General features: G+C 36.4%; 1 protein-coding gene across 2 annotated transcripts in view; it reads right to left on the bottom strand.

Annotated features, from left to right (window-relative positions):
- Positions 1–7,869: 7,869 nt before the first annotated feature.
- LOC114240657 (uncharacterized) overlaps positions 7,870–16,010 on the bottom strand; it is a 191,531-nt gene continuing 183,390 nt past the window's right edge. Inside the window, exons 4-6 of one of the 2 annotated variants that reach the window (XM_028171284.2) lie at positions 12,059–12,290; positions 10,272–10,349; positions 7,870–9,593 (exon numbers count right to left, since the gene is read on the bottom strand). In XM_028171284.2, coding sequence (XP_028027085.2) covers positions 9,284–9,593; positions 10,272–10,349; positions 12,059–12,290 — 620 coding nt within the window. In that variant the 3' untranslated portion in view covers positions 7,870–9,283. The remainder of the gene's footprint in view (positions 9,594–10,271; positions 10,350–12,058; positions 12,291–16,010) is intronic. The other variant, XM_028171285.2, reaches the window with a different exon arrangement.

The following is a 16,010-nucleotide window of genomic DNA, read 5'->3' as shown; positions in this document are numbered from 1 at the left end:
AGCAAACCTTTCTTAAATCACGCTATGGGCATATGAGAAACCGTTCTTTAAAACGATCGTTGCTTCGTCTTTTTACGACAAATTCCAGTGCTATTTTCACAGAAAACTTTTATCTAATAGTAAGTACATGCTGGCTCTGTCGTAAATAGAATTCTCGGATCTGAATTAAAAAAAGGAAGAAAGTGCCTCGTTTTTGTGGTCGGTTTGCGCGATTGCGATCACAATTCCGCGGATACAACAATGAAAGGAATCATCAAAAAGATAAGCAGCATGGAGTAGACAACGAAGAAACTCATATCGTATGATAAAGTTAGTATAAACCAGAGCTTAGAAGATTGTTTATCATTTTTAAAGAACAAGTTCCACATAGTCCTCGTAAAAAATTATATACAAACTTGATTGAAGTCGTATGTAATCCAAGATAATTCACTTACGATTTTTAGCCGACTTCAAAAAAGAAGGACGTTCTCAATTCGACTGTATGTTTTTATTTTTATATCTGTTACCTCATAACTTTTGACAGGGGGGAATCGATTTTGATGATTCCTTTTTTTATAAAAACCTGACGCATCCCGTGTGGTCCTGATAACGGTATCCATGAGAAAACCATATATAACCATATATAACCATTATTGTTTTTAGTGTATATAAATTTGTTTTGGAATATCTTTTTATCTACTTTTACTCTACTTTTTCTATCTGAAATCGGTTTTTGTTAAAGCATGTCTATTTACAATTATTTTTATCTTATTTCTATAAGGCACACAAAAAACGCAATCGTATGGTATTTTCAAAATGAACTTTTCAAATCAACACAATAAAATAAATGAAACAATCAGTTTACTAAAACAAAACTCTCACGAAACGTATCTATTAAGCTAATTGAATGGTAGGTAAACGGAGTGCCTCTAAGTTTCCTGCTGCGCAATAAATAATAGGTAAATTAAATGGAAGCGAGCCCGGACCAAACAGAATTAAAACTTTCCGGGCGGCTTCGCGTAAATCACAACAAACTGATTTATATTTCACGCACCTTCCGGCACCGGTTTCAGAACCCCGAATTCGGATATCACACACGAAGAGGATTTACATTCTCACCATAATGTCAATATTTCGTGTTTTTTTTATATATATTTTTTAGTGCTTAGATGGTTGACCTACCTGGTTACTGGAGCCCATAGACATCTACAACGTAAATGCGCCACCCGCCTTGAGATAGAAGTTCTAAGGTCTCAGGTATAGTTACAACGGCTGCTTTTGAAGGGTGGGACAGCCGTTGTGACTATACTGAGACCTTAGAACTATATCTCAAGGTGTGTGGCGCATTTACGTTGTAGATGTCTATGGGCTCCAGTAACCACTTAACATCAGGTGGGCTGTGAGCTCGTCCACACAGCTAAGCAATAAAAATAAAATAAAAAAATCTACCCTTCAAACCAAAACGCATTACTGCTTCACATCAGAAATAGGCAGGGTGGTGGTACCTACCCGCGCGGACTCACAAGAGGTCCTACCATCAGTGTAGCGTGATTAATTTTTAGTGAAAATTGCGACAAAAACTGCTATAATTTCGTAAATGACATATAATTAATTATATTTTTTTAACTTAGTGAAAATTGTAATTTAATATCTTACCTAAGTTTATTCCAATAATGTGAGCTTTAGTGCTAGTCAGAATGAAAGAATTGCAGTAATACCGAAGGCAGACAAGCTATCTAATGTCAAGTAACACGAGCCCGTAAACATAGCGTGTAGGCCGCTACGCACCTTAAGACGCGTGGTCAAAGATTTCATTGCATTATATGACAGTTGTTTCACCCTTTAAACCGGTAAGCATGACTGCTTCGTAGCCTAAATAGAAGATAAAATAGTTTTTACTCGTGCAGGCTGAAAAAAGCTACACCACCAAAGTTTTCAAGTAATTAAGAATGTTTATAAATGCTTAGTTAGAGAGAGAGAGAGAGAGAGATTATTGAAATTACTCAGTATTTAAGTAAATTACTCAGTATTTAATTTTTGGTAGTCGAACTTCAAAATCTCTAGTAATTTAATAACAGCTCACATTTCAAGACTAAATGATTTGAATTTGAAATTCGTGAGTTTACATGCAAAATGTTTCTGCAGATATAATATTTCTGAGTGGAGCGAACATTTCATAGGCAAATCTGCAAGGTTTGCATATAAAATGAATGAAGGTTAAGCCACTTATGCAAATGAGAAAAGTTTCAAAACACAGATTTAATGTAGTCTTCGTGTTATAGCTGAACTAGCCCTTAGTTTAATATTATAAAGATACACAATAACTCTAAAGTATTCATATTCTTTGAATTAAAAGGATCGACGTAAACAATCTTAATAATCATGCTAACCGGTGGTAGAGCGTCTATTTACCGATTGGAGGGAGTGTTGTTTACTGGTATTAGGACACCTGAGCCCCCACCGGTAGGTTGCACCACCCTGTCTATTTCTGCCCTGAAGCAGAAGTTTGAACGGTGGGGCAGCCTTTGTACTATTGAACTGAGAATTAGAACTCATGTCTTAAGGTGGGCAGCGGTATTTACGTCGTTGATGTCCATGGGCTTCGGTAAACACTTAACGGGGAGCCATAAGCCCGTCCACATACAAAAGAAACGAAAAATTTAAGAACTATTGAAATGTGGCTAGTCTTATTTTTTACTGCAACGGCACCTTGCGTAAAAAAATCCAAAATTCATTAAAAATTTAAATCGTAAATGTGATATCTATTTCACAATGACTATATGTGTGTTTTTCTGATCTCTTATTTCTTTTGTTGGTAATATGTGATCTCGTATTGCTATTATTGAAGAGTGCCGTTACTGAGTTAATCTCATCTAGTGCTTTTATCCTCATTAGCATTTGCGTAGCGCCTGTAGTTTTTATTTGAGCAACTAAGCAACATAAAGATTAATTATCTTTCTATTTGTATAGATCCTTTAACTGTGTCTTTCAGTTGAGTGCCTTTTTATTTACTTATCAAAGTCTACGAGAAGGAACAAAAATGAAGCAAACATTGAGTGGTGGATGCTTATTCAGCTGCCATTAGCGAGCCCGGGCGGGCTAGGAGCCGAGTCAATAAATCATTTCTCCGCATCGGCATCTCTTATCGATTCTATTGAATAGCGATTTATTCGAACGATGCTTAATCGCCTCTTTTCGAGTATGAGTAGGCTTTAGTTAAAACGCCTATAGAATTTTGCACGTCACTTATTTTTGACGTACTAAGTATAATTATTGGCGCGCTTGCTATTCTCACGCTATCGTTTCCTATCGATTAGAATCGATACACAATTCCTTCTTTTTCTAATAGTTAGGTAACAAAGCTTGTATGTCATATCTGTTTTTTTTTTTTTCTTTCAAATTTAGAATTTGAATTGAATCAAATTCCTTTTTGTCTGAACATGTGGTGTAATCGTTCCTAATTGACTCGATGTTCGTCTGAAAATATAATTTTAATTGTGTGACGGTAATTTTATGTTGTATGTTTTTTACAATTTGAACAAGAAAATTTACACGATGATTCCATCATTACTAATCAAACCGTACATTAATTAGAATTAGGTATTTGATTTCTCTCAGAGCCAAGACTTCCATTATAACGTCCTCAATCCGTGCTCTTGTCTTATGTTTATAACTGACTGGCTGGACAAATAACTTCCTGGTATTTAGACTTTTCTGATCTCCTGTCCCCAACTCCTTATCTCCGCCCGCATGAATTCTGCAATGGTGTTTGAAGAAAAGAGCTTATAGACTGTTCCCAGTACCTATTGCCCAAGATGTTCGTTCTTGTAACTAATAGACGGTTACACTCACAGAATATGTGATCCAATTCGTCGATGCGGGATTAGCATGTGGCGTCGTCAACCCCTACGTACTCTGTAGTAATTTCCTCATCTTAATTCATAACGTAGGCCGTCCACTGATTCCTACCCTCTGTCGCCAATCGTCAATGTGTAGCCAAAGAAAGAAAGGCTGATGTAACGCAGTATCGCTGTTTTAAGTATAATACACAAGATCTTTCTGTGCAAAATAAATTATATATAATTTTTTTATTAAAAAAAAAACTAACCCAACATTATCTAGCAAGTACGTATAACTTCAGTACCGGAATAGACAATACAAAAAAACGATAAAATGATTGCAGTAAGTTTTAGTAAGGGACGCACATCTATCACTGGTATCCCCTAATCGGATCTACGCGCAGTCCCGATACATCCCGAAACATTTGACGTTAGAATTCCCTTTCTAATACTTTCCATTGATATTCAGACGCTGCGGAAAACTTTTCCGGGACTTATCTACTACGAAGTCCGCCCTATCAATGTCAACTTTCTACTTAAACTATGAAAGAAGATACGTATTGATAATAGTGTGACGTGAGTTATTTTTTGCTTGAAATCAGCCGAATTTACGCGTGCTGCGTAAAAATATTCGGTAAGGACCTATAAATTTATAATTTGCTTGTCTAAGTATAATACAAATTGGTAAGGTTAAGTGTTACATTTTTAATAATAACTAGCGGCCCGCCCCGGCTTCGCTTGAGTAGTAGCGCACGCGATGTAAAGAATTTTAGGTAATTTTTTTACACATTGGGTTACATTATTGGAGTTTCAATAAGGATCCCTAAATTTTTTGGAAAATTTAATAAATATAGCCTATGTCACCCGGGGATAGCGTAGCTTTCCAGCAGTGAAAGAATTTTTAAAATTGGTTCAGTAGTTTCGGAGCCTATTCAATACAAACAAACAAACAATTTTTTCCTCTTTATAATATTAGTATAGAAGCATAGATAATTGCAAACTCGTTTCATCATAAACCTCACTAGGTTCACTAGGTTCACTGCTGGTTCGGAAGACGAAATAAACGCCGTATAATCATAACGCGATCGGTAGTGGACAGACTCAAAAATATAGAAAGACCGCAATATTACCAATTGTACTCCCCATCTTATTGTGTGGAGTTGAGACTTGGATTGTCAAAGAAAGGATCGATGCACTAGAAATGTGGTGCTGGAGAAGGATGCTTCGTATATCTTGTACTGAGCATCGCACCAACGCTTCGATCCTAAAGGAACTTAACATATCTCAAAGGTTGTCGTCAACAGTGCAATCCAGGATTCTCCAACATTTTCGACAAGTATCGCGACGGCTAGTAGAGTTTATCGAGGTTGTTCAGGCTAGGGTCAACAGTAAAAGACCTGACGAAGCCCCATGCGCTGGACTGATCAAGTAAAAAACCTTACCAAAACCCCACTTGACGAGTGCGTTAGCCAAGATTCAGTTTGCAAATTATGGAGAACAACTGTCTAGGCTATAATAAACAAAGATTCCACATGACCACGACTGCTCTGCCAAGAGCAACCGACTATGATGAAGTTTAATACAATGGTAATTTGGAATGTCTTTCATATACACCGAAAATTTGCGACGACTCGACACTTACTTTGAAAGAATCCACTTCGATAAAGCGGCACGACACGAGAACCCTCTCATCGTGGCCGCCGGTAACTACATTCCCGATCCTGCGGACAGAATGGAAAGCAGTCGACGTCGCCCCAAACACATCATTTTGAATCCTCCCGATCCATTAACTGTACTTTTTTTATGTACCTCAAGCCCCAGTCATCGTTCTCGTCGAACCCGTCGCTTGCGACGAAGGGCTCGACGGTTAAATTAACCCTTAGACACAGCCCACTGAGTTTCTCGCCGGATCTTCTCAGTGGGTCGCGTTTCCGATTCGGTGGTAGATTCTGCGAAGCACGGCTCTTGCTAGGGTTCGTGTTAGCAACGTCGTCAGGTTTGAGCCCCGTGAGCTACTAGTTAAGGTTACGCTGGAATAGCCTCTCAAGGCTCTCAGCTTAGGTAGGAAAAAAATATATTGAAAGAATAGCTATACTAATATTAATTCTAATTTTATTCTATAAAGTAAAAAACTAAAAACATATAATTTATATTTTTTTAAACTTAAAACAGTAATTTCCTTATAAGCTCTCACCGGAATTGTCTATCTAAAAACACTGTATCTGATGTATTAAGATTTTTATACATTCATAACTTTTGCTTTATTACGCCCGCTTTGTAGTCGGCCATTACTTATTTTATTATTACCATTCCGATTTTCATTTTCGCATCGCGGCGTGGTCGCTACAAAATTGCTTTACAATATAATTACAGGGCACCATTGTTCCTAAATTCGGTCGCAATGCTTCGATTTACGTTCAGAACGGGAACAATTTCTGTTCAGTTAGTTTCACCATTGTGAGGTTTTCAATGAATCAGTTTTTAGTTAAAGCAGATTCCAGTTTTTTGTTTGTGACAATGTAAAACCTACTTTGACCGCCTATTTTATGATTAGTCTTAAAATTTAGAAACACGTCCGTTTCAATTTGACGTTGACATCGACATTAGGAGGAAATACGGAAGTAAATAAATAATTTTATTGGAATTGTGTTGAAATAGTTTAACATTAAAAAAATGTAAGAGAATTAACACGGAATTCGTTATCATATCCGTACTCATTAAGCTGTCATCTTATTGTCTTTGAAACTATAAAACTTATTATTAATTAGACTGGAATGAAGTCGAGATAAACGTTGCTAATAAAATTAAAAACGTTACGTCATACTTCCGTTCCAATGAGAAAGTTATTTAACAGAATGTCAATTCACAAATAGAAAATGTTATTACGTAAAACATAGATCGTTTATAATGCTTCTATATAGTTATATTGTTAGAAAAAGTTGTATTAACACTCACAAACGAATACAAAATGCTATTTCAAAGAAATTAAGATAATATGGACTATTTTAATTTGCTTTGTTACAATAGTTACAGTCGAAAAGCGATGGCAAAGTTTGAAATTTTATTTTGTATTGTGCTTATATTTTGTGCAAGTCTGTTAGACGATCTCACGCCTACCTGGTTTTACGAATACCTGAATTGTACATTTATTAAATGGCAACTGTCATGTCCTTCACACCGGAAAGCAAGATTATTAAACGGCATTTCCGGAATGGATGTAACTGCCTAAAATGAGAACTAGTTCAAAATTTAAGTTTAAATATTCTATAATATCTATGTAACCTTATATTTATGTACATATTTGTATTTGTATTTGTGAATATAGTGTGTATGTATATTTACATTTATGTATGGCATATTTTGTTTTCGTCGTGGCTTAAAGGATAAAACGTCCGGTGCATTCATGTTGAGCGATGCACCGGTGTTCGAATCCCAGGCGGGTACCAATTTTACTAATGAAATACGTACTCAACAAATGTTCACGATTAACTTTCACGGCGAAGGAATAACATCGTGTAATAAAAATTAAGCCCGCAAAATAATTATTTGCGTAATTACTGGTGGTAGGACCTCTTGTGAGTCCGCGCGGGTAGGTACCACTGTCCTGCCCTTTTCTGCCGTGAAGCAGTAATACGTTTAGGTTAGAACTTATATCTCAATGTGGGTGGCGCATTTACGTTGTAAATGTCTATGGGCTCCAGTAGCCACTTAACACCAGATTGACTGTAAGCTCGTCCAACCATTTAGCAATAAAAAAATGTATTTATTTTTGTGTATGTATTTATTGTTGTATAGGTATATGTATTTATAATTTAATTTAAATTTTCATGCACCTACCATTATTTCCTCTGCACTAGCTTTGGATGACTGGTAGAGAATGCCTTAGGCATTAAGTCCGCAAACGTAAATATTATATGAAGTGTAATTAATAATTAAATATAAAAATACACACACTTGAAGGTAATGAGGATATAAAAGGGGTTGTCGATGTTGGTTGCAACAATGATGTTTCCTCATTTCATAGCTTTTTTTTTATAAACAATTAAAACAATTTCATGGTTTCACTAAGGATCTTTATTTCTTAATACAATACAAATAAACTTATTTACAATATAACACCACTTCATTTATATTTCCATAACATAAATGAATAATTTACCACGACTTCGTAACCTACTATTTTTCCAGAAGCGTTTCTCTGATATTTCTAAAATATGTTAATTTCATGATCAAGGTATTTAGTTATTAGCACTGTTATTTTATAAAGCCAAACGTTACTTACTTAAAAATATTGTGATTGTCTATTGAAAAAGAAAATTTGAATAAATGAATTGTAATTATGTAGTAATTTCAAATTGATATCTAGTTAATTTTTTTTTCACATTTATATACAATCGTATCATTGGCACTAAATAACTTATCGGATCCTATTCTGAAATCATCGAGAAGTTTAAATTTATGAATGATAAAGATAATTTCGCGAAATATATTTTATAACTTTTTTTTTTTTTTTTGCTTAGATGGATGGACGAGCTCACAGCCCACCTGGTATTAAGTGGTTACTGGAGCCCATAGACATCTACAACGTAAATGCGCCACCCACCTCGAGATATAAGTTCTAAGGTCTCAGTATAGTTACAACGGCTACCCCACCCTTCGAACCGAAACGCATTACTGCTTCACGGCGGAAATAGGCGGGGTGGTGGCACCTACCCGTGCGGACTCCCAAGAGGTCCTACCACCAGTGAACCCAAGAGGTCCCACCACACTTATTCAAAATAGGTCCGATTTAACGTAAATTGTACATCATGGTTAGATTTGGTTCGAATAATCAAGAAGATCGTGTCAACTAATATTAACGGTTAAAATTATTTGTATCAATCATTATATATATACACGGCACATAATTTGTCATATAACTCTAAACAAACGATATATTTTATATGTCAGTGCTTTAAATATTTACATTATTAACCTATCGCTATAACAAAAATAAGGTACTCGAAACCATTAAACATAATAATAATAACACATTAGAAATTAATAATTCTATTTGGAAACATTACTAATGCATATTATTTTCAATGTTTTTTTTAAAATAAAGTACCAATGGATACTTTATTCGTAAACTATCGAGAATGGCTCCAAACAGAATTAAAGACGCTTCCTAGAATTGCATTATTAAATACTTCTGCTAATTATTTCATATAAATAATTAACATTCATCAAGGTACTAAATATAAATCACTCTTTGCCTACATTCAATATCGAGTATACTTCGTCCTTATTAATCACTTTAATCGTTGCTGCAATCACAAACCTTCTCGCGGGGCCTATTGCTTGTTTCTGACACAAGAGAGAATCCAATCTAAGCCGGCTTGATCAATGTAAGCCCAGGATTGATTCATTCTTACCACCTGTTCTATTCACTGTGAGACAGTAAAGAGCTAATTCGGCCCGTTTCGTTATAAGTGCGCTAAAATATCAATCTCGGTAGGCGGTTGGTGATGGGTATCGTTTAGTGCTGGGGATCCGGACACTGTAACTATGATCGGCTGGGCATCGGTGTGCACTATCGTAACCAGGTGCTCGTCAGGATCTTTTTCTTGTTCTGTTTTTGGCAAGGACTCGATGGTGTCTGTGTATTTTAGATCGAGGGGTGTGATGGTGGGCATGGTGTCTGTGACGGTGACGGGCGGATCCGCGCGCGGTGCTCTGTACGATGGGGGACCACTGTACTCGGAACCACACCAAGCTGCTCCCGTAGTTCCTCTACTACAAACAAAAAAATACAATACATTTTAATCTTCATTAAAATTTGCTATTTCATCTATACTAATATTATTAAGAGGAAAGATTTGTTTGTTTGTTTGTATTGAATAGGCTCCGAAACTACTAAACCGATTTGAAAAATTCTTTCACTGTTTGGAAGCTACACTATTTCTGAGTGACATAAACTTCTTTGAAAAAAAATAGGGATCCTTACTAAAACTCCAATAATGTAACCCAAAGTGTAAAAAAATTACATAAAATATTCTTTACATCGCGTGCCCTACGAAAACTATTCATGATAAAATAAAATAATATACTACGACTTTGTAGAACACATTATTATTTACAAAAAGTGTTGCGACAGCATATATCTAACTATTATAGTTCTAATACCGCAATAAGTGTTCTTTTATTTTAAAAAATAAAATATCGTTGTAATTTTTGTTAAAGACCCGAGCGGAGCCGGAGCGGGCCGCTAGTTTTAGTATAAACCAATAAGGGGTAGAGTTGAGGGCGGGTGAACACGCGGTCATTTACGTGTAAAACGGTGTAACCAGGTGCCGGATTATACGCATTGCTACATAAGTGACCTACATAAGAGTAGTTTTAGTGCCAATTAAAATGCAATCTCCAGCAAAAACCTTAAAACATTTACATAAGGTTCTTAGTGCTATAACGTACCTGACTAGACTGGCTGAGTTTGACCTGTACGTTGGAGGCGGCGACACCGCTGGCACACTTCTGTCCAACAGAAGCAACCTGTTCAAGAAATATGTTTTAGGCTCACGTTGTCTAAAAATGTAACAGTTTATCAAAAACACGAGAAATAGGAGTCAAATCGGATTGAAAAAAGTAATAGGTAAAGAAGGCGCGGTTTATAAATTGGGCATGCTTACTGAGGATGCTCTTAAATTTATAGCTAATCATTTTCATATTATGTGAAATTGCTTCGCTAATACACGCTGCTGCATAGATTATTAATTAGAGGCCAGTTCTTGTCAGAAAGTAAAATAAAAGAAAATCAAGTGCAACTATCACAAGGCTCAAACACAAGTAAGTTAAATATATGGAAAGAACAATGTCTATTCTAAATCAACGATAAAAAAAAATCGATAGACTAGTGCCACCTCTCAATTTCATTTTTTTCCCTACCCAAGCTGTTAGCCTTGAGAGGCTATCTCAACGTAACGTAACAAGTAGGTGAGCTCACGGGGCTCAAACCTGATGACGTTGCTAACACTAACCCTAGCAAGAGCAGTACTCGCAGAATCTACCGCCGGATCGGAAACGCGACCCACTGTAAAGATCCGGCGAGAAATTCAATGGGCTGTGTCTGTGGGCTAATTAACTCGCCGAGCTCTTCGTCGCAAGCGACGGGTTTGATGAGAACAATGATCGGTCAATTTTTTCAAAGGTATCGCTCTATTTAAGCAAGTTTTTGTTAATATAAACCAATTTATATAACAATAAATAAATAAATACGAACGAATACATCAACGGGATACTAAGCTTAAGTTGTTCTCGATAAACTGTCAATTGCAAAATATATTAGCGCAACGTAATACACTAAAACTTTCGAGACGTTTCCCCAATAAAGGCCTTAAAGGTATTTACGTCAAGTTCGCATAATACTGTGTTGGTCCTGTCCGTTAATGCTCTTAGACAAAGCCGCTTTGACAAAATCCAATAAGTTAATTCGTTTCGAGGTCCTTCAATTATTACAAAATTATGTAATAGCCGAAGTTTCGTTCGATGGACATACTTAGTAGCAGAATAACTCCAGATACTTCTCACTATAATCTGGATAAATGAAAAAAAAAAATGAATAGGTACGCTCAAAACTACATCAAATCCTTAGTTAATAAGGATTGATTTAACCCACAGACACAGCCCACTGAGTTTCTCGCCGGATCTTCTCAGTAGGTCGCGTTTCCGATCCGGTGGTAGATTCTGCCAAGCACTGCTCTGGCTAGGGCCAGTGTTAGTACCACTCCAGTTTGAGCCCCGTGAGCTCACCTACACGCTAGGGTGAAGCTGATATAGCCTCTCAAGGAATTCAGCATAGGTAGGAAAAAAAAAGGATTGATTGAGGACGAGGTTATGAAGGATAACAGTCTCTTCTAAACCAGGTGTGACTGGAAACTTACGAGTCAGTACGCGCGGTGGTATTCGCGTTTTTTTTTTATTGCTTAGATGGGTGGACGAGCTCACAGTCCACGTGGTGTTAAGTGGTTACTGGAGCCCATAGACATCCACAACGTACATGCGCCACCCACCTTGAGATATAAGTTCTAAGGTTTCAAGTATAGTTACAACGGCTGCCCCATCCTTCAAACCGAAACGCATTACTGCTTCACGGCAGAAATAGGCAAGGCGGTGGTACCCACCCGCGCGGACTCACAAGAGGTCCTACCACCAGTAAACCTGTTAAAACATATATTTAAAAAGTAACTTAATAAAATTATTACCTGAGTCTGTATTCCTGCATCGAGGCCTGATACGTTGGCGGTGGGGGCCTGTATTGAAACTCAGGGTACAGCATAGCAGCGTAAGGATGGTGCGGTCTGGCATAGCTGGGTGGTAGCCGCGGTACCAGCCGTCTACAAGATGTCCGCCTGAGGCCCAGTAAAGCGCATGGAGCGTCACGAGCCCCTAATCTCCATGCAAGTCCCGCTGCGGTTACTAACACCACTCCTATGCCTGGAAATAATGAAATAACAACGAATTCAAAAACGATTTTTTTATAGTGAATTTCTTAAAGTTAGCGTAGTTTTTTAAATCTAAAAATAATAGTGTATCAGTTGTTAAATTGTTTTTTTCTCCTACCTATGCCGAAAGTACGGTTTTCGTCCCGCTGTACAGGAAAGAAAGTCTAACTTTTCCTCCCGCTGTACAGGGAAGAAAGTGTAACTTTTCCTCCCTGGGTACTGACAAGTGCGCATGCGCGTTAGTGTCTACGTCTGCTCTGACGCACCTAAAATTCTCCGCCATTGTTGTGCTCGGGTAATTTGCAATATTGTATTTAGTGTAAAAGTGAAATAAACAAAAAGCAATAAAATTTAATAGTGAAGAATTAAACAAAGATGAGTTCATCAGACAATTCTTATTCAATTAGTAGTAGTTTATTTAAAAACTAAAAAACAGTTAACAAACAGCAAACACGCGGGAGGAAATGTCCTACTTTTCTCCCTTGGTGCACAATGTATTGCGATTATACCGTGTCATTTAGTACTATTAAACAACTTTCATTGTGTAGGGATCCTAAAGAATACCAATGAATAATAGATCTCGAGAAGCAGACATGGGCTCCGGTGTGGAGAATAGTAATTTTTTTTATGCGCTTCTATTTTTACCTTCATATTCTAATAGTTAGACTTCGTGTCTGATAGCTAGTAGTGGACGTATTTACATTTACATAATGATATCATCTGATAAAAGCGTTTTGAAGAGCCATCACCAATTGTGACTAAGGTCGTGAGCTATAAAAATATCCTATCTACTTAAGAAAACACTAAAATTCGTTAAAAAAACGCAATCTTCTTTATCAATTTTATATTATGAAGTTCAAATAGATCTAATTAATGATTAACATCCATTTCCGAATACACGGACCATATGTTTTAATTCAATATGGACAACAAAAGAATCTAATATTCGCAGCGTGTTATCCCGGGTCAGTTTACAAACAGCACGGAGCAACTATTATTCAGCGACTGTTCTTAATTATATTCGGCCCTCATTTCGCACGACACACTCCGTTATGAAATGCATATGTCGTAATTTTAATTAAAATATATTACTATGAACAAAAATCTTCGAAAAGCCTTGTAGTTTTTGCACGATGCTATTAAAAATGTAAATATTACATGTACGAAATGTTTATGATTAGTGTAATAAAATTTAAAATTTAATGACGAGCTGGCTGTCAGATTATGGACCAGGGCTTAAAAGAGAAAATGAAGCCATCCAAAATCTCAGAAAAAAAAATTCAGCCAGAATGATCTTGAATTACCTCTAGTATTACCAATTATATGTCTGCGCGGCCGTTTAACAGAAAGTACGGAAGTGCGATGATGGCCTTCTGGAATATAAATTGGTGGTAGGACCTCTTGTGGGTCCGCACGGGTAGGTACCACCACCCTGCCTATTTCTGCCGTGAAGCAGTAATGCGTTGAATGCGTTGCATGGTTTGAAGGGTGGGGCAGCCGTTGTAACTATACTGAGACCTTAGAACTTATATCTCAAGATGGGTGGCGCATTTAGGTTGTAGATGTCTATGGGCTCCAGTGACCACTAAACACCAGGTGGGCTGTGAGCTCGTCCACTCATCTAAGCTATAAAAAAAACAATTATTACCATTCCATTCTAGCTATTTACAGTACTATCCTTAATCCCCCACCTATTTTCTATGACGATTATTGGAATTGCCTATAAGCTTGGGTCCACCATTCTGTAAATTTTTATTACTCGTTTCAATTTGAAGGTATGTTTATATTCCAATAAAACAGTGAGCTCATATCTCAAAGTGGGGGGATATTCAATTTGTAGTACAGCCTTTACGCCAACGTAGAAAGACACCAAAAATAATATTTATTTCAAAACTCGAACTATCAATAAAGGTAAGAGTGACGTGTACAAATTGCCCTTTGGCTGAGACATTAGAGCAGGCAACAATATCATTTGTCGGGAACGCTAATGAAAATCCAATTAATTCCGTTCCAAAACTCATTTGAAGTTTAATTGAAAACATGGAACGTTGAAGGGCGGAGCCGACGCGAATCATGTAATGAGATTTGAACGTTTCGGACAAACTTGTTATTGTCAAACGTAAAGCGTATAACAAATACACCTGTACACATTTATGACATCTATATCTTCTTTAAATTAATACGTGAAGCAAAAACTTTGTATCCGTTTTTACGAAAATTGCGCGGACGGAGGAGTATGAAATTTTACAAACTTATAGAGATAATAGAGAAAAAGTGCACAATGCTAATATCTACATATTAATACGTGAAGCAAAAACTTGGTATCCCTTTTTACGAAAATTGCGCGGACGGGGGAGTATGAAATTTTCCACACTTATAGAGAGTATAGAGAAGCAGTGCACAATGCTAATATTTTTTTAAAATAATGCATAAAAGATACATTAAATCAATAAAGAAAACATTACACACGCTACCATGTATTTGACACACACACGCATGCATACTATTTATTTATTGTCAAACTTTTGTTCTTAACGTCTGTGGTCAAGTTGAGAATAGATTAAATATTGTTAGTCTTTATTAATATTTTTCTATAGTGTAGTCTTGGCGTTGAAAATACAATCATAATAGTGTACAAACTTACAATTCTAATTAATTATAGTTGAATTTCGACTACTGCAGGACCACTAGTCTATACTAATATATAAATCTACAGCGGTTTTTACGAATGTTCCGTTATAACTACTGAACCATGCATCCGATTGACTTGAAACTTGGTATCCATGTAGAAAATACATGTACTTAATGGATAGGTTAATATTTATATGAGTGTTGGACTCTCTACACCAGTTGCGTGGGCGTTAATAATGAGAATCTTTGTGGGGGTGTGAAATAATAATGTTAATTTTAAATGCCCAGCGAAGCGGACTGGTGCAGCTAGTTATTTTATAAATCATGAAGTGAATGGGTTTGCTATGCTTTTAGTCTCGTATTTTCGTAGGAATATTCAGGAAATGCAAGTTTTCAGAGTCAAACAAACCTTAGTTTGAAATAATAATTTCCTAATTTTATTTGTTGTATGTTTGTTGTATCCTCTACGAAACTAGTTCCAATATAGATTGATATAGAATTTAAAAGTTGAAAACATGATAGGCAGGTTTTGCGGTAGGCAGCGGCTTGGCTCTGCCCCTGGCATTGCTGAAGTCCATGGGCGACGGTAACCACTCACCATCAGGTGGGCCGTATGCTAGTCTGCCTAGAAGGGCTATAAAAAAAAAAAAAACATATATAATTTAACTTAAAGACTATGTCAAGCCTATCTTTGAGAATTGGTTACAAGTTTAATTTTTTTTAAGTATATCACATAGTAATAAAGACATACATACAAAGTCATAGTCGGATTTGCATAATACTCATAAAATAATGTTGCTAATATTTTTTTGGAAAATTCTCACTGTCATTATTTCTAAATTATAAGTAACTAGTGTAGGGAGTCCAACACTCATATAAATATTAATCTATCCATTAAGTAGGTACATGGATACCAAGTTTCAAGTCAATCGGATGCATGGTTTAGTAGTTATAACGGAACATCCGTAAAAACCACGGTAGATTATATTAGTATAGATAATAATATTAGATATATTTTTATTGGTAGTTTGGCGTCTTGTGAGTCCAAGCGTGTACGTACCACCACTTTGCCCATTTTTAC

Source organism: Bombyx mandarina, chromosome 17, assembly GCF_030267445.1.
Source record: "Bombyx mandarina strain Sakado chromosome 17, ASM3026744v2".
NCBI classification, from domain to species: domain Eukaryota; kingdom Metazoa; phylum Arthropoda; class Insecta; order Lepidoptera; family Bombycidae; genus Bombyx; species Bombyx mandarina.
This window is presented reverse-complemented; position numbering and strand designations above follow the sequence as displayed.